Source organism: Molothrus aeneus, chromosome 20 (assembly GCF_037042795.1).
Source record: "Molothrus aeneus isolate 106 chromosome 20, BPBGC_Maene_1.0, whole genome shotgun sequence".
In the NCBI taxonomy this organism is placed as follows: Eukaryota; Metazoa; Chordata; class Aves; order Passeriformes; family Icteridae; genus Molothrus; species Molothrus aeneus.
The window spans coordinates 1072188-1096203 of record NC_089665.1 but is presented as its reverse complement, the minus strand read 5'-3'; the positions used below and the strand labels follow the sequence as shown (position 1 = coordinate 1096203).

Here is a 24016-nt window from a genome sequence, read left to right as displayed (position 1 = left end):
AGGGGCCTGGGCTGTCCCTGCCCTGTCCCCATCCCAGTTCCAGGGGCTGGGCTGTCCCTGCACTGTCCCCTTTCCTGGGGCTGATTTGAGGCAGGGCTCTGGGACAGCTCAGCCCCACGTGTGGGATTTTAGTTTTGGACTGGTAACGAAGAAGGAAATGTCATTTTAGGGAGTCAGTTCTGAAATGGATGGAGATGAATGAACTGAGGAGCTGAAGGTTGCTCTGGATGTTGCTCCAATGTTTCTGTGGATGGATGTGAAAAGGAGGGAAGGAAATGTCTCCACTAAACCCCAGAGAGACCTTCAGGAGATGTGGAGCAGGGTTTTTGGTTTGACCTGGCTGCCAAGTCCATGAACAAGCTCATTCTGGGAGCCAGCAGAAGGAGGCAGGACTGGTTCTCATGGATAGGATGGGTTTATTGGAGTTAATTTCCAAAGATAAACACAATTATCTGAACTGTTCATTACCCATGAATTATCTCCATGGAGTGTGGTTCCCCAGGATGGAAGATTTGCTCTGTCAGAAGTTTCAGAAATATCAAAATAAACCAAACAAACCCACAAACTCAGAACAACAAGGGAAGCAAACCTGCCATAATTAGGTCCCAAGGGATGCTTATTCCCAGCTCGATGGAGAAATTAAGTCAATACAATGGAATGGTTAAATATTGACTGAGCTGTAATATTTAATCAAGAAGGATTCATACTGCTCCTCTTTCAAAAGAGCTTGAGCTGCTTGTTTTATTGGCTTTTTAATCAATGTTTTAATTATATCAGTGCTCTAATTTCATAATAAGCTTACATTAATTAAGACAACTCTTCTATATGCAGAGAGTAATAGGAAAACCAAACCAAATAAGAGGAATATGATGTTCTCCTGCTCCAGAAGAGACTGAGACTGTGCTGTTTACACTCATTTACTCTTGCAAAGGGAAATGATACCAGGAATTTGTGGGACTCAGAGTGACCACGAATTCCTTATTTATGTTTAGGGCAGCTCTGCCTCTGATTCAGTGAAAAATTAGTGGAAATAAGAACTTGGCTAAGCACATAGCCACTAAGGTTGTGCCAGATGTGTACCAAGTTGTGCATTAGATTTCTGGGGAAAAAAGGTACTTGGGTAGAATGGAAGATAAATGGGAATCCCCCCAAAATGGACCTCAGAATCTTCTAGTGGATGTCAGCTCTGCCAGAGGGATGAGGGTGAGTGGAGAGGACTGAGCTGTTTGTTAAACAGGGACATTTCTCCTGGTGCTTGAGACACTCACAGGTTCACACATGAGGCTGGGAAGCATTATGAAGTTTTCCCAGCATTTTTTTCCTTCAGATGGGGAGGAGTGGATGGGTTATCCTGGATCAGCAGAGTGTAGGGCACTGTCTGGACCAACAACTCATTAAACTGCTGATTAACACTGCTGATTAGCACTGCCCATGCCTCACTGCTACTGTCAAAAACCAGTGACTGCTCCAGGGTAACCACAGTTAGGATAAAATCCTGGAGGAAAGATGTTTAGTGCTGTGGTTGGAATAAATCAGGGACTGTCTCAGTTCTTTGCCCTCCCCACCTCAGTGGCACTGGGGACACCTCAGGGCTGTGGTGGCCTGTGAGGTGCTTGTGGCTGGACACTTCTCCTGCAGCCTAATTCCTGCTGCAAATGCCACTGGAAAAGCAATTCCTCATCTGTTTTTCCAGAGGCAGCAGGCAGGCAGATTCCTCCTGCTGAGCAGTGGCTCGGGAAGGCAGCAGAGTGCTCCTGGTTTGGATCAGGACAGAGTGGGAGCAGCCAGCCCTGCTCCTGAGCCTGCCTCAGCATGCCAGGGAAGGAGCGATTCCCTGGGATACAGAGCAGCACTGTCTCAGCCAGAGGCACTAAAACCTTGTGGTGAGATCATGTCTTGGAGCAGGCCATGTTTGGAATGCCAGGAGGATGCTGTTATCCCAGGATTTCTTTGCCATGTAACCAGACCTTTGCAAAGCTGGAGCCTTTGGATACAAAGGATTTTCATTAATGAGGTCACTGTGGCTGGAAAGGCTCCTCTGTCCCCGGGGTCACAGTGACTTTAATAATGCATTATTTCACACTTAGACATGATGCAGACAGAAGAGGATTTGTGTAGCCAGTGAGATAAGGTGTCCCAAAAGCATTAAAAAATGTCTGTAAGTGTATAAATAAGTTAGTGGGAACTGGAAAGGGATGTGTTGAACTGGCAGCTTTTTGGAGCTGCCCTCAGCTGATGTTGCCACATCTGGTGATTGTCATCTTTTATCAGCATCAGGAGGCTGTGAGCTGTAAAGGGAAACTGTTTGCCTTGTGAGGATGCTTCATTGATTTTTATTAACGCTGGGGTTTAGCTCTACCTGCTGCTGGAAGCTCAGCTCAGCCAGGGGCGTTCTTCAACAATTCCATCACGAATCCTCATGGTCAAACCCAGTGAAAGGGGCAAGAGGATAAACAGCACTGAGCTCCCTCTGCCAGGGTGTGAAGGATGTCTCTATCAATGACTGTGAGGGCATCAGGATGTCAGTGTCTCCTAAGCTAAGATTAAAAAGAATTAAATGTTAATGCTCCTTTTGAAGGGTGGCAGTGGTGGAAGTGCAGCAATAACAAACACAGTGAAGGGATTTCTGCCACACCCTGGTATGGGGTTCCTGCCTGTGAAAAACACCAATCACTTGGTTTTTTTTAAATTTTAAAAGTTTAATGATAAGAAAATGGTTATAAAAATAGCAATATGATTAGAGTAATAAAAATTAGGACAATTTGTATTAGGACAATATGAGACAATAAAAACAAAGAGTTACAGATGTCTGGGTACCTCTTTCTGGGCAAAATAAGCCCAAAAAAGGACTCACATTAACAGGGGATTAACCCTTAAAAGCAACAGCCTGTTGCACATTCATACACCTCACACATGATGCAGAAGTTCCATTCAAACACAGGATTTTGTCTGGGCAGTGTCAACTTATTCCTCTGAATCCTGACTGCATCTTCAGTGCTGAGCAGGCAGAAAGAAGTTCATTTCTTCTGCTAATGGAGCAATGAATTCTCTTTCTCTGAAAGATTCAGGTGTCCTGTGGCTGCTATCTGGTGCAAGTCCTTTCTTTAAGAAAAGTATCTTACATAGCATAGTTTCTATCTTAACATTATGTTATAACCTAAAACTATATTTAACACACTACTTAAGAGAATTAATACAGCACAACTTTCTAACATAACACATACAATATTCATTTGAATATTTGCAAAAAGCCAATCATAAAATACACATTTTTTCACACTGCCGCAGCACTCAGCACTGGCACTGGCCCTTGGGAGCTGCCCCCACTGCTGTCCCCAGGATGGCACAGGGGCCAGGGCACATCACACACACTGTGTGAGAGGACCTTGAGAGCCATTTCCCAAAGAGCCATTTCCCAAGGTGATGGGCAGGTGGGGGTGATGGTTTCCCAGTTGTCAACTCCCAGTGACAGCAGATCAGTTTCCCCTGAGTGCTCAGCATGTTCAGGTGTGTGGTACCAAACTCCCAGTGACACCAGAGCAATGTCCCCTGAGTGCCCAGCAGGTTCAGGTGTGTGGTGCCAAACTCCCAGTGACACCAGAGCAATGTCCCCTGAGTGCCCAGCAGGTTCAGGTGTGCAGTGTAAAACTCCCAGTGACAGCAGATCAGTGTCCCCTGAGTGCCCAGCATGTCCAGGTGTGCAGTGCCAAACTCCCAGTGACAGCAGATCAGTGTCCCCTGAGTGCCCAGCATGTCCAGGTGTGCAGTGCCAAGGCCCTGGGCAGGGCTGGGATGAGTGGAATTGTCATTGATTCCCTAGAGAACACTCAGAATCTCCTGTGTGTGGACACATGGACACACACCTGAGGTGCCCTCGCTTGGTCCTGCCCAGCCAGAGCTCCCACAGCCCCTCTGGAATGCCTGGCATGGCCTGGGAATGCAGAGGGAAGCAGAGGAAAATCATCCCTGCAGCCATCATGGTGTCCAGCAGCTGCTGTGCCACAGGGCCACTGAGAAGGGGCCCTGGGGCTCCTCTCAGAGCAGGAGCTGCTGGGCAGGGATTTCCCTGTCCCTCCTGAGTCCCACACATGCCCTGGGTTTGTCCATGGTCTGAGGGCACGTGGATGCCATCAGCTCCCACCAGATCCAGATCCAGCTGCTCCAGGGTAGATCCTCAGATCCCAAACCTTCAGCACCACCTGCACAGCCAGACATTCCCCTGCTGAGTTCCCCTGCCCTTCCCAAACCCTGACCCCTTTGTCTGTGGTCACAGGAGAACAGGACATGTGCTCCTGGCCCTTTCAGCCCTGTCCCTTTGGATGCTCAGAGGTTCCCTGTCACAGCACCCCCAGCCCAGTGTCACCCTGCAGGAGTGGACAATGACCTCGGGGGCTCAGCAAGCCCCACATCCTCCCAGTGCCATCCCACATGTGAGCTCCTGCTGGGCACCAGATTCTCTGGAGAAATCACCTGGATGGCAACCAGGAGGAATTCTCTCTCTCTTAGGAGAGAATCCCCAGGTGCTGATCCCTGAGGGGCTTTTTTGGGGTCCTGGTTCTGACAGGGGGAGGTGCCTCATCTTTGCCTTTTGCCTTTGCTGCTGCTCTTCTCAGAGGTGCTGTAGCACAGCAAGGCTGTTAAAGGACATGATGTTTAACTGCAGGTTCCTTCCCATTCCCTGATCACCTGAAATGGTTTTATCTTCTCCAGCTCCTCCATAAAGGAGTCTTTATTCATGGACATTGACTCTGATTCGTTTGAAAATGCTGCAATAATTGCAATTATGAACTGAACTCCAGCTTCATGCCTGACATATCCTGAATGGTTTAAGCAGTTTATCATGGCAACACTGAAACTGCTTTCCCAAGAAATGCCAATACTTTGTAGCATCCCTGATGTATCACATCTTTCTCTAGAGTCTATTACTGAGACCAGCACAAGCAAATCCATTTCATCAAAGTTTTTTCAGTTTTATCCCAGTTTTGTCCCTCTCATTTCTTCCCTTCTACCCTCTGAACTGATGCTTGGTTTTCCTCCTTATAGGGGACAATAATTTTAAAATACTTGCAAGGTTAATTTCTCCAAGAGGGAGTGAACGCTGTGATCACTCTCCACGTGAATAGGACAGGAGTTAATTGATTTTAAAAATTCTCTCTGAAATGGAGTATAAGAAATAATAATTATTCCAAGCAGAATGTCATAGATCTTCAGGATTACAGTACAGGTTATGCACTTTCAAATAGATTTAATTTTGGCAGGTCTGCGTTGACAGGTCCAGAACTGGAGCCTGTTCCTGATACTTGGAGATTTCTCTCACCATAAGAAGCAATCCTCATTTTGAGTATTTTTCAGGCTTTTAGGTTCTCTCCAGTTCAAAGTGAGAGAAGACACTAAAATTGGCACCAGCACAGTGGGAGCTCACACAATGTGGCAGGAAGCAGCATCCCCTCTCCCTCAGATCCCAGGGCTTTGGTCACTGGGTTCTTCACGCATCTTCCTGGATCCGTCTGTTCACAGCCCCTCCAGGCTTCTGCTTGTGCTCAAAAAGGCTCCCTGAGAAATGGTGAGAAAAAATGCTGTGTCCTGGGGTCTGTGATACTGCTGTATCCTGGCATCCTGATAATGAATTACCAATGGCAATGGGTGATTGCCATTCCTGACCACTGAATTCAGGAAACCAGTATTCCCTCCCCAGAGCAAGGCTGGGTCTCAGCCCAGATCACCAGAGCCATGCTGAGCGAGGCAGGAGAAGCCCACAGGTGTTCCAGACACCTCCCACGTGCAGGGTGCTCTGAGCTGGCCCCATCCCTCCTGCACCAGGGAGCTCCCTGCTGCTCCCAGACGGTGGCAGGAACATGGTGCCAGCCCAGGGGGCTCTGGATGATAATTCAGATTTAGAAATGAGGCTCCATCCCCTCATACAGGGGGGAAGAAGATGAAGAAATCTCTTCTTAATGAGAGCCAGGGTGCTTGGAGAATTCATCACTGTGGTCTGTCTGAAAACTTCATGGCAAGGGCTTGTGGAGGCCTCAGGGCATTGCCAGGAACCTGAGGAAGCATTTCTGTACCAAAAGGGTGCTCAGTCACTGGGACAGGCTGATCACCTCATCTTCTTAGAGACATGGCCAATGCCCCAAGCCAGTCAATGTTTAGGAAGAGTTTGGAAATTGCCCTTGAAAACCTGCTTTAACTTTTGGTCAGCCCTGAAGTGGTCAGAGCTGGACTGATCATAATCATTGCAGGTCATTTCAGCTGAAATAAACTGAACTGGTCTGGTCTGGTCTGGTCTGTGGTGGTGTTTGCAGGGATCTTAGGATGAGGGAAGAGACAAGAATGTTGACTCCATGTTTCAGAAGGCTTGATTTATTATCTTATGATATATATTATACTAAAACTATACTAAAACAATAGAAGAAAGGATTTCATCAGAAGGCTGGCTAAGAATAGAAAAAGAATGATAACAAAGGCTTGTGACTGACAGAGACAGTCCAGACAGCTGGGCTGTGATTGGCCATTAATTAGAAACAACCACATGAGCCCAATCCCAGATGCACCTGTTGCATTCCACAGCAGCAGATAACCATTGGTTACATTTTGTTCCTGAGGCCTCTCAGCTTCTCAGGAGGAAAAATCTTAAGGAAAGGATTTTCCATAAAACATGTCTGTGACACTGGTCTGGTCTGGTCTGGTCTGGTCCATCCCAAGCTGGAGAAGTGCTTGTGGAAGCTGAATGCAGTGGAGATGAGCAGCAAGAACTGCAATGTGGCAAACAGGGAACTGTGTCCTGCCCTGAGAGCAACCTGAGGCTGATGAACTCATTGTTCATTCTGTATCTGAAACCACCTCTCTGGAAGTTTAATGTCAACAATCTGCAGATGCCAAAGCTGCTGATGCTGGCCTGGAAGCTCCACAGCTCCATGTGTGAGACATGCCAGGCCAGGGATGAGCTCCCCAAAGGCCAATGGGAAGGATGCTCTTGCTATTCCATTCACATTCCTCACTGAACATGCAGATGAGTTTAATTTCTATTTAATCAGCCTCTGCAAACAGCAATCACTTGAGAGTTTTCCTGCCTCACATGCAGTGATTACCCTTCTTCCACCAGCACTGCTCGTACCAGGCTGGGGGCTCTCAGCCCCTCCAGGTGACAGCTTTCACTTCAAGGAGGTTCTGGTGCTTTGCTGTGAAATGCTCTGTGAGCTGCAACTTGCTGGATCTGGAGGTGGCTCAGTGGCAATGTGTTCTCCTTGGGGCTGAGATGCCTCTGGCATCTCTGCTCTGCCCCTGGAGCAGTGCCAGGAGTGGAGACATCAGTGGAGCCTTGTCCAGATCAGCCCTCAGTACAGGGGGGTGACCCCAACTGCAGAGAGAGCCCAGTGCTGGGTGTTTGCAGCACCCCAGTGCTGTATTTGCAGCACCCCCAGTGTTGGGTGTTTGCAGCACCCCAGTGCTGTGTTTGCAGCACCCCCAGTGCTGTATTTGCAGCACCCCCAGTGCTGTGTTTGCAGCACCCCCAGTGCTGTGTTTGCAGCACCCCAGTGCTGGGGGTTTGCAGCACCCCAGTGCTGTATTTGCAGCACCCCAGTGCTGGGTGTTTGCAGCACCCCAGTGCTGTGTTTGCAGCACCCCAGTGCTGTATTTGCAGCACCCCAGTGCTGGGTGTTTGCAGCACCCCAGTGCTGTGTTTGCAGCACCCCAGTGCTGTATTTGCAGCACCCCCAGTGCTGGGTGTTTGCAGCACCCCAGTGCTGTGTTTGCAGCACCCCAGTGCTGTATTTGCAGCACCCCAGTGCTGGGTGTTTGCAGCACCCCCAGTGCTGTATTTGCAGTGTTTGTGCTCTTGCCCTGCAATCTGTGTGTGTGAAGTTCAGTGCTGCAGAGATCAGGGTCAGCTGCTGCTGTCCCAGCTGTGATGGCAGACACAGGGAATGGCTCCCACTGCCAGAGGGCAGGGCTGGATGGGATATTGGGAATGAGGAATTGTTCCCTGGGAGGGTGGGCAGGCCCTGGCACAGGTGCCCAGAGCAGCTGGGGCTGCCCCTGGATCCCTGGCAGTGCCCAAGGCCAGGCTGGACATTGGGAGCAGCCTGGGACAGTGGGAGGTGTCCCTGCCATGGCAGGGGTGGCACTGGATGGCTTTAAGGTCCTTTCCAATTCAGACCACTCTGGGATTCTACAATCTTTGGTGTCTCAAACCCAACCAAATGGGGCCCATTCCTGCACCTGCTGGGGTTGTACCCAAAGTCTGCAGTGCAGAGACACCTCCCTGGCAGGTCCAGCTCCATGAGTTCAGCACAACAGAGGCTGAGAACTGATGGGCTGGAGGCAGAGACCTGAATTTTTTTGTGAAAATTTATAGAGAAAGAGCTGGAGCTTTTGCACAACTTTAGCTCCCAGAGTTTTGTCCCTTTGTGTTTATAATTTTAGCTCAGACCTAGAGGCATTTTGCCTCCAACAAAGGGATGATATTTTTCTTGCCCTATGAGTGGAGGACACTGCTCCTTCAATTAAAAGCTGCTCCTTCTGTGGCCCTGAGCAGTCTGAGGATGCTGAAATTGGCTTTCCTAGACCACCAGCATCCTGCTACAGGTTGTGGGCCATGTGCTGACACTTGCATTTAATTCCTGTCTGCAGTGACACCCCTGTGATCATCTCAGCTGTCTGTCATTGCGTGGGCAGTTATTTCTGACAGCTTATTCCAAAGCAGGTCAGCATGGGCAAGGGGGAATTTAGGCAGTAATTAGGGTTAAAAGAGATTTATTGCAGTGTGCCAGGCGTGGCATTTGACATCCTCAGCCTGATACTGCCACTTCCAGTGGATTTATCATCTTCCCTTTTGGGGAGGTGATGGTGGAGCAGGGCCTTTCTGCCCAGGAATGGTATTAGAGTAAAATAAAACATCTGTCAGCCATCCCTCACTGTTCTGTGCCCAAATCCCTGTATCCCTGGCAGTTCCTTAATTCTATCTCCTCTTTTCTTCCCCCTTCTCCCCTCCAAATTTCCCTGTGCCTTAACAGCTGGCTGAAAGTGAAATGAAATCATCCCAGCTCCTACACAGACAGCCTCGTTTCTGAGGGAGTACCAAGGATGGAAATTTCTGCTTCACAAAGCTGCAAAAAAGTAGAAGTCAGGGGACTGATGTGTAGCATTCAGCAAGCCTGGTGCTACAGCAGAGATCAACATCTGCTGTAATTACTTTCTTTAGAACTTCACAATTGTCCTGATAATTTTGGTAGGAAGAAGAACAAATGGGAAAAGATCAGGAAGATACTCTTGGTGAATTTTTTAATTAAAATGTTTTTGATTTGTTGAGGAACACTGAAAGAAGCAATTAAAACAAGATGATATTGGTCTATACTTACAAGGGAGAGCCTTGCCAGGATTAACTGGCTTGGCCCAAATAAATTACTGCCTCTGGATTTGCATTAGCAAATACTTCCTAGAGATGTTAATGAGGAAAGAGCGAGAATGGAGTGGGTGAGATCATAGCAACAAAGGCAGCCTGCAGGGCCACAGAGTCCCAGAATGGCTTGGGTGGAAGGGACCTTAAATCCCATCCCACCCCTGCCATGGCAGAGACACCTCCCACTGTCCCAGGCTGCTCCCAGCCCTGTCCAGCCTGGCCTTGGGCACTGCCAGGGATGCAGGGGCAGCCCCAGCTGCTCTGGGCACCCTGTGCCAGGGCCTGCCCACCCTCACAGGGAACAATTCCTAATTCCCAATATCCAACCTAAACCCATTCTCTGTCGCTTTGATCCCATTCCCCCTTGTCCTGTCCCTCCATGCCTCTGTCTGAAGTCTCTCTCCATCTTTCCTGTAAGTTCCCTTCAGGCCCTGCAAGGCCACACTGAGGTGACCCCAAAGCTTCTCCAGTCCAGGTGAGCATTCCCAGCTGTGCCAGCCTTTCCTCCCAGCAGAGCTGCTCCATCCCTCTGCTCATCCTGGAGCCTCCTCTGGGCTCCTCCAGCAGCTCCAGCTCCTGCCTGTGCTGGCCCAGGCCTGGGGCAGCTCTGCAGGTGGGGTCTCACCTGGGCACAGGGGCAGAATCCCAATCCCTGCCCTTTTGGGTTCAGCCCAGGGCTGGGGGGTCTCTGGGTCAGCCTGGACCTGCCTGGGGAAAGTGTGGGGTCAAACCAAGGCACTGCTGCAGGTTTGAGCCTGGGGAGCCCAGCCATGGCCAGAGGGGCTGGGCCTGAATTTCACTCAGGGTGAGGAAAGGTTCATTTATTTTCTTCAGGATTTGTATTTCAGTGATTCAATTCCAGGCCTTGGCCAGGCTCCATTTAAACAAAGCAAGGATCCAGGGTGTGAAGTGCTGTGCTGTGTGATGAGCTAATCCAAATCCCACAAAGTCTGGGAATGTTTCCACTGCCTCCCTGGGAGCTGGATTAGACCTGCACCATCGCTCCTGCCCAGTGCCAGTGCTGGTGCCACAGCAGCAGCAGCCCCCAAAAACCCTGATGGGGCACGGCCGAAGGATGGGGCTTTTGGGTGGTGTTTTCACAGCATTTCTCCATTAATAGAGAGAATTAAATTAACACTTCAAGTCTCCATTAACGGAGAGCATTAAATTAACCATTCAAGTCTCCATTAATGGAGAATATTAAAATGGCAAGGGAGATAAACAGCCTTTGGTGGAGGTGGGACAATGGTTGTGCTCGTGGGATGCTTCTGGAGAGATAAAGCTGTTTGCTCTCAGGCCAGTTGTGTTTTTTCCCTGTTAAAGCTGCTTTTCTCCTGCAGCCAGGGGTGATTTCCTGGTGGTGTCACACTGAGCTGTGCTCACCTCTCCAAGGGCTGGTGGGCAGAGGATCTGTAGGAGCAGCAAATTTCAATTTCTGGGCAGCTCTGGTGGCTGAAACTCAAGGCACAAGCCTGACTTTTACTGAAGGCACTGAACACACTGACCTGCAGGAGATCAGCTCTCAGAGTGGGCTGCAGGTTCCTCCTTCCAGCTGGGAATTCCTTCAATTGCTCATCCTTCCTGTGGTGAATATACAGGAATTCCTGGACTACATTTGATTCATTCCTATAATAAATCCAGGCACATTCCTGGGCCATTCATTGGAACACTCTCCACTGACATGAGAGGTCAATGAGAGTGTGCAGTGCCTTTTTTCCTACTTTAAATTTGGTAAACATGGATTTACTGCACTGCTTGCTGTCCAGTGGCAATCCCTGCCTGGACTGCAGGGATTGCATGGAATTGCTCAGACCCCACTTGTCACAGGATCCCAGAATGGTTTGGGCTGACAGGACCTCAAAGCCCATCTCATTCCATGGGCAGGGACACCTTCCCCAGCCCAGCCTTGTCCTGCCACTGTGGCTTGGCCCCACCTGGGGGAAGCTGATTTGCCAACACAACCATTCCCTTTTCAACCTGAATTCAGGCACCAGTGCCAGGAATGGTGGTGACAGCCATTAACCTGTCACCTTCTCCAGCAGGACAGCCTGGGCTGGCTCCTGTGCAGGAGGGGCTCCAGGGAAATGAGGAGTTCTGGATTTTTTTAAGGGACAAAGGGCTCTCCAGGACACCTGAGTGCAGTTAATCCTCCCGGAGCAGCCCTCAGGCCTTGGCAGTACCAGAGTCAGGATTAAAGCTGTGCTCAACATCCTCCTCCCAGCAGTAACAGTGCCCCAAGCCCTCCCAAGCTCAGGGATCAGCCTCTGGCTCTCTGGGAGGGATAACAAAGGGCTTTTAAAGCAAATGCTGACCTTTCTCTCTGAGATCTGACCGGTTGTGGCTTTGCTTTCCAGAGGAGAAGTTCAATCCCTCCCTTTGGCCTCCTGTGCATCTGGAATTGCTGATGCCATTTCTCCAGCCAGGAGCTCCTTCTGTAGTAACAGGCTTTTAAATATGTAAATCTATTTTCAAAGCAAAATAACCCCCCCAAATGTTCATGTATCTCTCAGAAGGAATAAAGGGTCTCTGTCCTAATATTTTATGCAAATCTTGCTTTTGCTCTTGTGCTCGGGCATGAATAAATATCAGTGCTTCAAAAGAGGAAAAAAAAACTTCATCAAAAGAAAAAAACCTTTATTTCTATTGCATAAATAATGGTAAAATTAAAATATTTTTATACAGATTATATATTTACAGTAGAGTTTGGTTAGAGGGAACAGCTGATACATATGGCATTCAGTTTTCCTTTATACACTCCTTTATACACTCAGATAACTTGTAATAACATAGGATTTATTTCAGTTGCATGCCCAGTTAATTTATATTAATATTTACAGTATTTTGTACAAAGGTTTTTTTGTTAGGATTTTTTTTTTTACTATTATGCTGCTGACTTTGTGAAGTTTTTTCTTTAATTAAAAAGCCATGTCTTTTGTTAACGAGCCAAAAAAACCCAGTGAGTTTACAAATGAACAGTAAAGGGCTGGAAAACATGAGCTGGTGACAAAAGGGAGACACAGGGATTAGTGGAGACCTTCCTAGAGATGAATCAGGAGGATTCCCAATAAGGAATTGATTCCTTAGATCCTGCTATGGATTAAATGGCAGCAGCCTGGCTCCTGGGCTTATTCCAGTTAACTCATTTGAGTTATTTCTGACTGACCCTGGGGCCCACAGGAAACCTGCTCTCCCTTCCTCACCCAGCTCAGAGAAATCTGAGGAACAACAGCTGGAAGGGCTTTGGCTGCTCTGGAGGGGATGCTCAGGAGGGTGAGCCCACCCTCGGGCTGCTGAGAGGGAACAGAGGCAGGGATTTGGGGGCTGGTGTCACCAGCATCACCTGCACCCTTTGGAATGGCCCCCAGCAGGGACAGAAGGTGCCCAAGTGCTGGTGGCACCAGAGCCACCTCAGAGCTTCCCAAGGTCTCCTGGCTGGCTGATGGAGACACAGCTGGGAAAGGAAAGCTGGAACATGGATCTCACCTAAAGAAGGGCAAATCCAGCTGCTGGTTTGAGATGCTGTCAAAGACAGGCCAGGAACAGCTGGGAAAATAATTGGGTGGAAAATGGCAATTTCATCTAGCAATGGTTTTCAAGGCTACAAAGTATTTTGGTCAGTCTTGGCAGAAAATAAAAAAACCCCTGTGGTACTTTCATCATCAAATTGTCAAGTACTGGGCTCTAGATCCAGAGGATTTCTTTTTTCTCCTTTCTCCCTCTTCTGGGGCAGCAATTATTTCATAGTGAAGATGCCAAATTACAGCAGTTTTCCAGACTTTTGCCACTGGAAAGGTGCAAGTGGATCACATTTCCAATTAAAAGGGTCTTGGATTGGATTTTCTGCCCACCTTGCTCTTGGTGAAGCTTCGTCACTTCCTAGAGCTGCCTAAAATGTCCTTCTTGAACTGGAGAAATACAGAGCCCATCCTGATAGCAGCCAACAACATAAAGATATGAAAATGTGGTGAAACTTGCCTTTTTCTGCATTAAATTTCTGGGAAAGGAACAGGTTTTAAGTGATGCCAGGGAAATGTAATTGCACTGTCAGAGCACAGGAGGGTAAAATAATAGATTGAAACCCAGCAAGTTCTGTACATCTTCATCAGTGGAATGGAAGCATGATTCAGAGCCAAGAAAAAAAGACACTTCATCAGATTCTCATTTTTAGAAGGGTTGGTTTTTCTTCTTTCAAACGCTCATCCATAAAGCAGGAACTAAATCATGGATTACAGGGGTGGGTAAAATAAGGGACTTCATTCTTAGAGATTTTAATGTCATTCCTCCCACTGCTTCTCCCCTCGCTGATGCAGGGCTGATGGGGGCTGTGCTCCTGTCACCTCGGGGTGGTGACAGCCCTGGCAGCTCCCAGCACGTGCAGGGGCTGAGTTTTCCATGGGAAAAGCTGAGTCCCCCTTTGTCCTGGGGCCCTCACTGACAATGGAGCCCTCCCAGTCACCTGGAGCCCCTCCCAGTGCCAGGGGTGGCCCAGGAGATGTTTGGCTCTTCTCCAACAGTCAGGAGGATGCAGAGTCGGTTTTGGGACAAAATATTCCTAAACTTCAATGGAGGAAAGGACCAGGGGGTGCTCGGCTCATCCGAACAGATTTCAGCCACCCAGAGTGGCAGCTTTGGGAATATTTTCTAGTTTGGCTTGCTTTGCTTGCTTCCTACCCTAGTTCTGGATTTAAAGCCCTTCTTTACTCGGCTCAGCTTATAAAGAGGGGTACCCAAATTGCTGGAATTAAAGCAACCAACATCAGCCCTGCCACTGCACGTGTCCAACAGGTGAAACCTCTGGATAACTGGGATGGAATCTCTCAAATGAACTGGATTACACCCAGAAATTCAGCTTGGCTCACCGGGGAGCAGGGACAGGAGCTGGGGGTGCTCCTCCCTCCCACCCTCCTGCTCACCCTGGACCTGGGGTCTGTGATCACTGTCCCAGGTGCTGACAGTGACTGGGGGAAATGGGGGTGCCCATCAAGCAGGAAGGAGAATTAGTTTGTGAACTCTCTCTAATTCCCTGTCACCTCCCACAGCATGAGGACCAGAGCCCTAACAAAGCCAAGCCTTCCTAATTTAAATCTTTCAATTATGTTGACATTGCTTCTGATCAGAAATTCCTCCTCAGTGGTGCACTCATGGAGGGGCCAGGCTCTCGTGGGTGGCACCAGAGGTGGCACCTCCCAGGTGTCACTGGCTGGGAGCAGGATCTGGCTCTCCAGGGCCACCAGCACCACCATCATGGAATATCCTGAGTTGGAAGGGACTCACAAGGACCTCAAATCCAATTCCTGGCCATGCACAGGACAAAGCCACTGCACCTGTCCTGCCTGGAACTCCCCAGCTGTGGTTCCCTCATGGCTGCCCTGAAGGAATGTCTTTGGCTCAGACAGGTGAGCAGTGTTCCTTCAGCAGATTTTGCTGGAATTCACTTCCCTCCAAATTATTTCAGCATTGGTGAGGCTGCTGTTCTTTCTGCTGGCTTCTCCAGGAGCACGGATCAGGATCACTGCTGAAGCCAGAGGTTGAAGCCAAGGTCAGTGGTGATCAGGGGTGCAGGAGCAGGAACCCAAATCCTTCCCACCAGAGCTTGATCCCCACATGGACAACCTTCCCAAAGAGTCCTCAGCAAGCCCAGGACAGGCAGTGCTCAGACTGAGTGGATTTCACTCCCTCCTGAATTCAAGCAAAGCCTCTCTCGGGCTGAAATCATCTCGTCCCTTTTGAAGCCTTCCCTGCACATCAATCCCCTTAATTGCACACAGGTCTTTGTGGCCAAGCCAACAGAGTTGCTCACGAATTCCTAATAATTTCCTAATCCACGAAAAGCCCCTGTCCCACTGCTGGGAGCTGTTTGCCCATCCCTGGAAGTCTGGATCATGTGTGCTCTGCCACGGTGGCACCCATGTCACGAACAGCCAGGGTTGCCATGGCAATCTCCTGTTCCTCCAGAACTGCAGGGCTGAAAAGACACTTCAATCCTCCTGGAACTGGCAAGAGCAGAAGTTTAGAGCTTTTTCTGACAGCTCTGCTGCAGTCTGGGTATTTTTTAAAGTATGTTAATTAGCACTTAAATAAGGTTTTTTTTCCTTAAAGTATGGGATGTGGGGTTTTTATTTTTATGTCTTTGATTCTTCTGCTTTCTCCCCCCTCAGCTTTTGCCATCAGGTTCCAATCAGAATTTTACTGCTCTATTTTTACCTCCTGTCTGTAAAAGCAGCAAAAAGCCCTATTTTTCCCCTCTTGTGTAGAAGGAAAAAAAAAAAAAAAAAGAGATAAATGGATGTTACATAAATGGAGCCAGGGAGGGAGGTAGGAGACATTCAGTGCTGCTGGATGGGAAGGTTGTGGGGAAGGAAAGGATGGAATAGCTTGGCCTGATCCATCCTGCATTGCCAGGAGCCACTGATTAAAGAAGGGATCTCTTCACAATGCCTGGGGATGGAGGAAGGCTGCTCTAGGAAGGGAAAGGAGACCTCTGGCAAGACATGACCCTGATTCATAATGAAAAAGAGAGGTTCCCTACAGAAAAATCACACCCCAAAGCCCCAAAAATCCTGTACCCAGTAAAATCAGTGGGGAGTTGTGCAATGAACTCTACTGACACCAGGCTATGGCTTTTACCAATATATTCATTATAGGTTTGGCTTTACAAATGGAGCTGGGAGGGGAAGGGTTGGGCTGGAGAATGGCTCTATTTACAAGGGTTTATGGGGCATGCAGGAGGCAATTCTAGAGCCTTCCAGAAAGCTTCAAGGAATGCAGACAATCATTGTCCATGAGGTGCTGCTGGGCCTGGAGTCTGCTGGGGTTTGTGGCACATGGGTGAGGAAATGTGGGGAAATGCCTGGTTTGGGGTTGTGGGTTTGGGCTCAGTGGAGGCATTGCTCCGCCCTGTGCTCCCCCATCCCTCCCCTCCACCTCCCTCTGCCCATGCTCACTCCAGCAAAATCCCAGGGACAAAATGAGTATTCCTTGGTGGCAAGGAACATTTAGACTTTTTTCTCACAGCTGCCACCTTTCCACAGACCCCTGAGACCTAAAAGTGGAGATGAGTTTCTTCAAAATGATCTCCAAGTTCGTTATCTGCAATGCCCAGCACAGAAAATGTGTCTGGGCTCCCCAGTACTGAGAATCCCACACCAGAATATCCCACAGATATTCTGCTGCTGCCCTGTAGCAAATGTAAATCTCTCTGTCTTCTGGGAGACAGAATCTTTTTTTTTAATGGAATATTCTGCAGTTCACCTCTATTGGTCACAGCAGAACAGAAATGCAGGAATTATGTGTTTGGGAAAGGCAGAAGAAAACAACTCTGCTGCTGTGGAAAAGGTGTTGTCTTTGGGATGAAGGGGACAGCAGGAAAATGGCAGGAAAAGGTGAAGGTGGGACACTGAGACATTTAAAAGTGACTTGAGTTTAAAGGAGTTGTGGGAGACAGGACAAGGAACAGCAGATTTTTAAATTAGGCTGCTAAAAATACAGGTAAATGTTGCTCAGAGTGGTAGAAAAGGAAGAGCTGGAATGAGAGTTGGGGATAGATCCAGTGTAAGTCAGTGGCTGCAGGGTGGGATGAAGGAGGCTGGGGCTGTGCAGCCCCTGGGGGAGCCATCCTGCCCCTCCTGTGGCACAGGGAACAGTCACCTCCGCTCCAGGAGCAACATCTCTGGGCTCCTGGGTGTGCCTGGAGCTCTCCCAGCACAGCCACCCCACTCCAGCACCCGAGTGCCTCCATGGAACTCCCTTGGAGCACTCCATGATCACCAGCCGGGATCTCCCAGGAGGGCAGGAGATCACCTCTGTCCTGGTGTGGCACCCAAGGGCACAGTTCATCCAAAGGGAAATGCACGGATTTGTGTCAAGTTTCAAAGGAAAAACACCTTTCCAAGTCCAACTGGCTCCTTGCACTTCCTGTGTGGTGTCCCTGCTCTGCACCATTCCATCTTCTCCTTGCTGCTCCCTAAAATGTACTCCAGGAAAACCAGCCAAGGCTCCCCAGACCTGGAAGTCTGACACACTCCAAGCACACGGGGTGGGCTCAGGTTGGGTTCCTTCTTCTCCTGCTGAGCTCAGCTTTTCCAATGGCCCCTGTCGGAGCCTGCCATGGGATGGGGGTGGTGGGATGGATCCTGGGAGGGAATGGAGAAGTTGGCTGGTCAAATCAACACTTTACCATGTGGAGGAAAATAAAACCTCCCCCCACAGGAGGATGTCTGCCATGGAGGTTTCACTGCAGATCATAACCAGGCCACATGAAACGGAATAAATCAAAATTGTGCAGGCAAGGAAAGGGGAGGAAAGCTCAGGAAGAGCTTCCCTCAGGATTTTCACCTGGGAAAAAATTCTTGAAGACCAATAAAGAAGAAGAGTAAAACTGCTGGAGAGGAAATGTTGAATATGCAGAGAGGCCCGAGGAGAGGGAGGTTTAGCTGGCGCTGGTGGTGGCAGAGTCCCTTGGAAGACTTTGCACAAGTTCAGCAATGCCCAGGTGGGAAAAAGGGGTGCTCCTCAAGCCCTGATTCACAGTCAGAAAAAAATGGCCAACAGACTCCTACTACCCCACAGTCTCATGTCAAGAGTGGAGTTGATGAAGAAAAAATAGACATTTTGTATGGTGCTGGCAAATCTCCCCTTTTTTCCTCAGAAAATACTGTACAAGGATGCTCTAGCTCCCCTCTAATGCCGTAAACTCCATGGCATGGTCATAAGGGAAAAGGAAAGTGAAGCTGGAACACGTGGAACAAAAGGAACAGGACTTGCTTGTGGCAATGCTACGATCAACTTCCTGGGAATGTGGGCCTGGCGGGAGCTGCGTGGGACAGTCACTGGGCCCTGGGTCAGGGCCAGTCATGAGGCTGAGCCTCCTCCCACCTGCAGAGCGCCGGATCCAAGCGTCCTCCGCGCTGCCATTGCTGTTTCGAAGCAATAATTCGGGACTCCTGGATGTGGGATTATTGCATTAGGAAACAAAACCTTTAAAGCATTAGAACAGCCCTTTGATGTCCCTGCCAAAAGGATGTGGTTGGTTCACAGGACACGCTGCTGGCTCCGGCTCCCGCCGCAGGCGCCGGCTGTGCCCGCGTGTCGGTGCCGTGGGATCGGGGCGGGAGCTCTCCCGGGTGCGCATGCATGGCGGCCATCCCGTGCCAGGACCACTCCGAGCCGAGCCGAGCCGTGCCAGCTACTCCATGCCGCTGCGCAGGATCTGGTTGGCCGCGATCAGCATCACGCTGATGATGAAGGCCATGGCGAAGGCGCAGATGAGGCTCTTGCGCACGCACGTCTGGCGGTTCTGCTTCTGGGCGTGCACTGCGGGGACAAGAGCGGCGTCACACAGGGCAGGGCTTTGATATATGCTCTTTTTGAGCTAGGTCTCAGAAGCTTTTGGAGATTTATATCACACTTAAGATAGCTACCTTAAAAGGCATCAAATTAGCAGGATGGCTTCTGTGGTAGTGTTGGAAACAGAAAAGTTTTAATAAAAGGCAAAATAACAAAAGGTTATTTTTGTTATTTTACTCCAACAATTTTGTTATATACACCAACAACCATACCACTCTCCATTATTAAAATAACCGCCCTAGTTGTAACAGCCCTAGGCATCGCTTTAGCCCTAGAAATCTCAAAAATAGCCCAAACACTCATCCTCACAAAACAAACCCCTCTCTCAAACTTCTCCACATCCCTAGGGTACTTTAACCCTTTAATCCACCGCCTAAGCATAACTAACTTCCTCAAGGGAGGACAAAACATTGCCTCTCATCTAATTTTTCTTCTTTACAGAGAAAACTTGAGCTAGGTGCAAGAGGTTCTTGCTTTTGGTAAAATACCCCACAAAAGCAATTTGGTTTTTTGTTATTTTCTTTTTCTAGTAAATTGCTTAGACAGGACTTTTTGGCTTCTGTTCAAGTGGCTATCTTTAAGTTTGAGGTGAAGTTTTTCAGGTCTTATGAGGTGTCTTTTTACTTAATTGAGGAGTGAAACTTCTGGGCTTTTTTCCTTTTTTAAGGAAACAATGGATAGTTTTGTCATTCCGTCAACAGGGGGCACATTCCTACAGGGGTTCTGTTCCCTCCTAGAGCAGCTCAGGAACCCTCCTGTTCTCACTGTCACCTCTGCCTGCTGGGACATTCCCAAACAACCCACCCAGCCCTCCAGGACTTCCAAACCAGCCCATCCCAGTCCTTCCTAACCCTTCAGGAACTCCTTTCCCTCATCATGGCTTTTGATCCCTTTAAATGCTCACAGGGATGTTTGGGGTTAGCTGTGTATTTCTTTTAAGCTCTTTGTGAAGTTGGAATCACAGAATGGGTTGGGTTGGGTTGGGCTGGGCTGGGCTGGGCTGGGTTGGGCTGGGTTGGGTTGGGTTGGGTTGGGTTGGGTTGGGTTGGGCTGGGTTGGGTTGGGCTGGGTTGGGCTGGGTTGGGCTGGGTTGGGCTGGGTTGGGTTGGGCTGGGTTGGGTTGGGCTGGGTTGGGTTGGGTTGGGTTGGGTTGGGTTGGGCTGGGTTGGGTTGGGTTGGGTTGGGTTGGGCTGGGTTGGGTTGGGTTGGGTTGGGCTGGGTTGGGCTGGGTTGGGTTGGGCTGGGCTGGGCTGGGCTGGGCTAGGCTGGGTTGGGTTGGGTTGGGTCGGGCTGGGTTGGAAGTGACCTTAAACCTCATCTTTGTCCCATGGACAGGGACACCTTCCACTGTCCCAGGCTGCTCCAAGCCCCATCCAGCCTGGCCATGTACACTTCCAGGGATCCAGGGGCAGTCACAGCTGCTCTGGGCACCCTGTGCCAGGGCCTGCCCACCCTCCTCCCCACCCTCCTGACCTAAACTTCCCCTCTTTCAGTTTGAACTAAGTTGTTTCTAAAGTTCTTTAATAGCAATTATCAACCTTGTGTGAATCCCTCCGACTCATCCAGGTCAACTGGGAATGAGTGGAAAATCAAGAAGTGCTCCCTGATGACACTCAGGCCCCCACTGTGACAATTCCCAGGAGCATCCATGGCACATGAGTCACTTTTCCAAACTTTTTAAGTTTTAGGTTTTCTGTGCTTAAGCCAAATCAGATTTATTAAGAACCTTTCCAAGTGAATGCTTGCAGAATAATTGTCAAAAGAAATGAGAGCAGCAATTAAAAAGCAGATAGAGTTGGGATTTTTAGCACTCATTTTATTTAATTTTACTTTTTGCCAAGCTTGTCAGTGAGAATTCGTGCTGTGACTTAATAAAGCCAGTTCATGACTGTCCTGGCCTCCCCACATCTGAATGTCAGAGCCACGGGTGCTGTTGGGGCACTGTGGAGATTTGTTTGCAAAGGCCTTGAAGGTTCCCCCAGGCAATCCCAGGGTGTGATGGCTGCAACAGCCCAGTTATCACCCCAGCACCACCACCATGCTCACCACTAAACCATCTCCTAAGTGCCACATCCACACTTCTTGGACACTTCCAGGGGTGGGGATTCCACCATTGTTGGACAACCCTTTCAGTGAAGAAATTTTTCCTATTTTCTCATCTAAACCTCCCCAGGCCCAGCCTGAGGCCGTTCCCTCTGCTCCTGTCCCTGTTCCCTGGAGCACAGCCCGACCCCCCCGGCTGTCCCCTCCTGGCAGGAGCTGTGCAGAGCCACAAGGGCCCCCCTGAGCCTCCTTTGCTCCAGGCTGAGCCCCTGCCCAGCTCCCTCAGCTGCTCCTGGGGCTCCAGACCCTTCCCAGCTCTGTCCCCTTCCCTGGACACGCTCCAGCCCCTCAGGGTCTGCATTGTCCTGAGGGACTCTGGGCTGTCCCCAGGGTTTGAGGTGGGACCTCAGCAGTGCCAGCACAGGGGACAAGCCCTGCCCTGGTCCTGGTGCAGCCCAGGTGCCACTGGCCTTTTTGGCCACTGGGGCACACCTGGGCTCATGTCCAGACACTGGCTCCAGCACTCCCAAGGCCTTTCCCATCTGTCCAGCTCCTCTGTCCCAGCCTGGAGTGCTCCATGGGACGTTCTGTTCCTGTTGTGCCCCATGGAACAAGTGCAGGACCTGGCACTTGGCCTGTGCAGCTCAGTCAGGGGCAGCCAGGAAATCATCCCAGCCAGGATGGACAGCTCTGCCTGCCTGCCCTGGGCCTTGCTTTGCTCTTTGGCCTTGCTTTGCCCTGGGAAGGGATGTCCCTGTCACCTTCTCCTCATGGATGATGGGAAACTTTCAGATGGTTGAAAACAGCCCCAAAACAAACCTAAAATGCAGCCAAGGACAGGCTCCAGGTGCCCATGTTTAGAAAGCTGGAAAGGAGAATATTTTTAGAATTCATGGAAAAACCCCTTGTTCTGATCCAGCCTTGAACCTCATGGCACAGAGAGCCCTGGATGCTGGGTTTGAATCCCCCATCACCTCCTCTGGCTGGTGTTCAGCAGTGCCTGTGCCCCAATCCCAGCTCCCAGTGGCCCCAGCTCAGTGCCAGGGGCACAGAGCCCTCCTTGGGAAGGGTTGGAGCCATCCTGCCCTGGGCAGGGAATGTGAGTGAGGCCTCACTGTGTTCTGGGCAGGGAATGAAATCCCCTCTGCCAGCAGCTCTCCCAAATTCCTCACTCCCAGTTTGCAGTGCTCTGCTCCAGGATTCCTTCTCTGGCTTTTATAAACCACACAGGATCAGTGCTGTGCCTCCCTGGCTTTGTGCACGGTGCCCTGGTGCTTTGAAAAGCTCATTCCTGCCCAGCTGTAATTATTTTTTTTATATATTTTCTATTATTTCTGTACTTTGAAAGCACTCCCAGGCAGCAGAGAAATCACTGACAGCACCAGCACTGCTGTCAGGGTGGGGCTGGTGATGGGAACAGCAGCCTGAGGCTGGCCAAGGGTTTATTGGGATAACAAACTCACCTCTCCAGAGGAAAAGAGTAAAACATGCTTGGTGTCTTTGCAGAAATGTTCCTGAATTGAACAACTTCTTCAGGGTTCTGTTATACAACAGAGCCTGAAGGCAGCAGGATGCAGGGAAGTCCCATTTACTGCTCTTTACCCACTAAAGGGACACCAACCATCCAAATTACCTACAAATAACCCCGGGGCAAAGGGGAATGTCTGCCCAGCCAGACCCTCTTGCTGTTGGTCAGGAATGACTCCAGGAAAGAGCTGGGTATCAGCATTGCCCTGCTCCCTTAAAATCCACAGGGAGGCAGAGGAGCTGAACTCCTGATGTCCTGATTCCTGGAATTCTTCCCTACAACATGAAATTCCATTTAACCAAGCCCTGCTTACTGGGGAGGGCACGCCCTCAGTTCTCTCCTTTCTCTAATCCATCATCTCTGAGCACAGAATCTGCTTTTCCTGCTGGTTCCCATAGCTGGCATTGTCCCAGAGCTGGATGCCAGCATTTGGGTGCCACTGGGAGCTTTTGCCACCCACAGGACACGCCAGGGGTTGGATGTGGAGCTGGTTCATTGGGCATGGGCAGAGCCTGAGGCTCCTTGGGAGAAACCCTCAACCCTTTTAGGGGGAAGAGCAACCCAGAGGTTTCCAACATCCATCAGACCTCACGAAGCAAAGGCAAATCAAGGCTGGGTCATTCTTCATCTTCTCAACAGTCCCAGGACAGGCTGGGGAGGAGAACTCCCCCATTGGCACAGACCACAGCCCCCAGAACCCCTCAGGAGCTGGGGCTAATGGGGCCAGGCTGTTTCCAGGTCACCCTGCCCACAGTGGGTCTGGGATGTGCTCCCAGCACTGGGAGCCTTCTCTCCTGCAGGAGAACAGCTCCTCACAAGGACAGCAGCAGTGTATTTATAGAGCCCTGTCCCAGCCCTGCCACAGGTGAGTGATGGTGCCTTGCTCAGGCTGCCTGGAGTTATTTTTGGTTTAACAAGTCAGTTTGTCATCCCCAGGCTGAGCTGAGCAGGACAGGGGAGCAGGGAGGAGCTGCTGGCTGCATCCCATGGATGTGAGGGTCATGGCTGAGGGTGGCACCCCCTGGCAGTCCTGTACCCACTGACACTGCTGTGCCACCAGCTCTGTGTCCTGAGTGCTGGATCAAGGGAACTGCCAGGAAAAAGCTGCTGGGCTGTAAATCTTTGGGAGCTGCAAATTGTCCTTTGCCTGTGTCCCAGGAAATCACACAGCCTTCACTGTCCTGCCCTGAGTGCTGATAAAAACAGAGATAAAGCTGAGGACAGAACTGTGCCTCTGCCCTGGGCATGTCCTTCCCCTGCAAATGACTTCAGTGCTCAGAGGGAGCTGAGGAAATCCTGGCCTTGGCCCTGACTGTAATACAAATATTGTATATTTGGGGTAAGCTGTGTGCTGAGAGGTGCAAGGTCTGCCATCCACATTGATACTGAAGATTTCATGGTCATAAAGACCTTATTATCACATTATTTCCATAATTGTATGACAGGAATTTCATGGCTTTGTACTGATGGTGATATTATCTGTACAACACTCTTCAGCACCCGAGCCAGCTCACCCAGGTGTGGAGAAGGGGAATGTCCAGGTGTGGAAAATGGGGGTGTCCAGGTGTGGAAAACAGGAGTGTCAAGATGTGGAAAACAGAGATGTCCAGATGTGGAAAATGGGGATGTCTAGATGTGGAAAATGGGGGTGTCCAGGTGTGGAAAATGGGGATGTCCAGGTGTGGAAAACAAGGATG

General features: G+C 49.8%; 1 protein-coding gene across 2 annotated transcripts in view; it reads right to left on the bottom strand.

The window, feature by feature from the left end:
* Positions 1–12016: 12016 nt before the first annotated feature.
* CALN1 (calneuron 1) overlaps positions 12017–24016 on the bottom strand; it is a 144013-nt gene continuing 132013 nt past the window's right edge. For both annotated transcript variants that reach the window (XM_066563277.1, XM_066563278.1), the window contains exon 6: positions 12017–18715. In XM_066563277.1, coding sequence (XP_066419374.1) covers positions 18588–18715 — 128 coding nt within the window. In that variant the 3' untranslated portion in view covers positions 12017–18587. The remainder of the gene's footprint in view (positions 18716–24016) is intronic.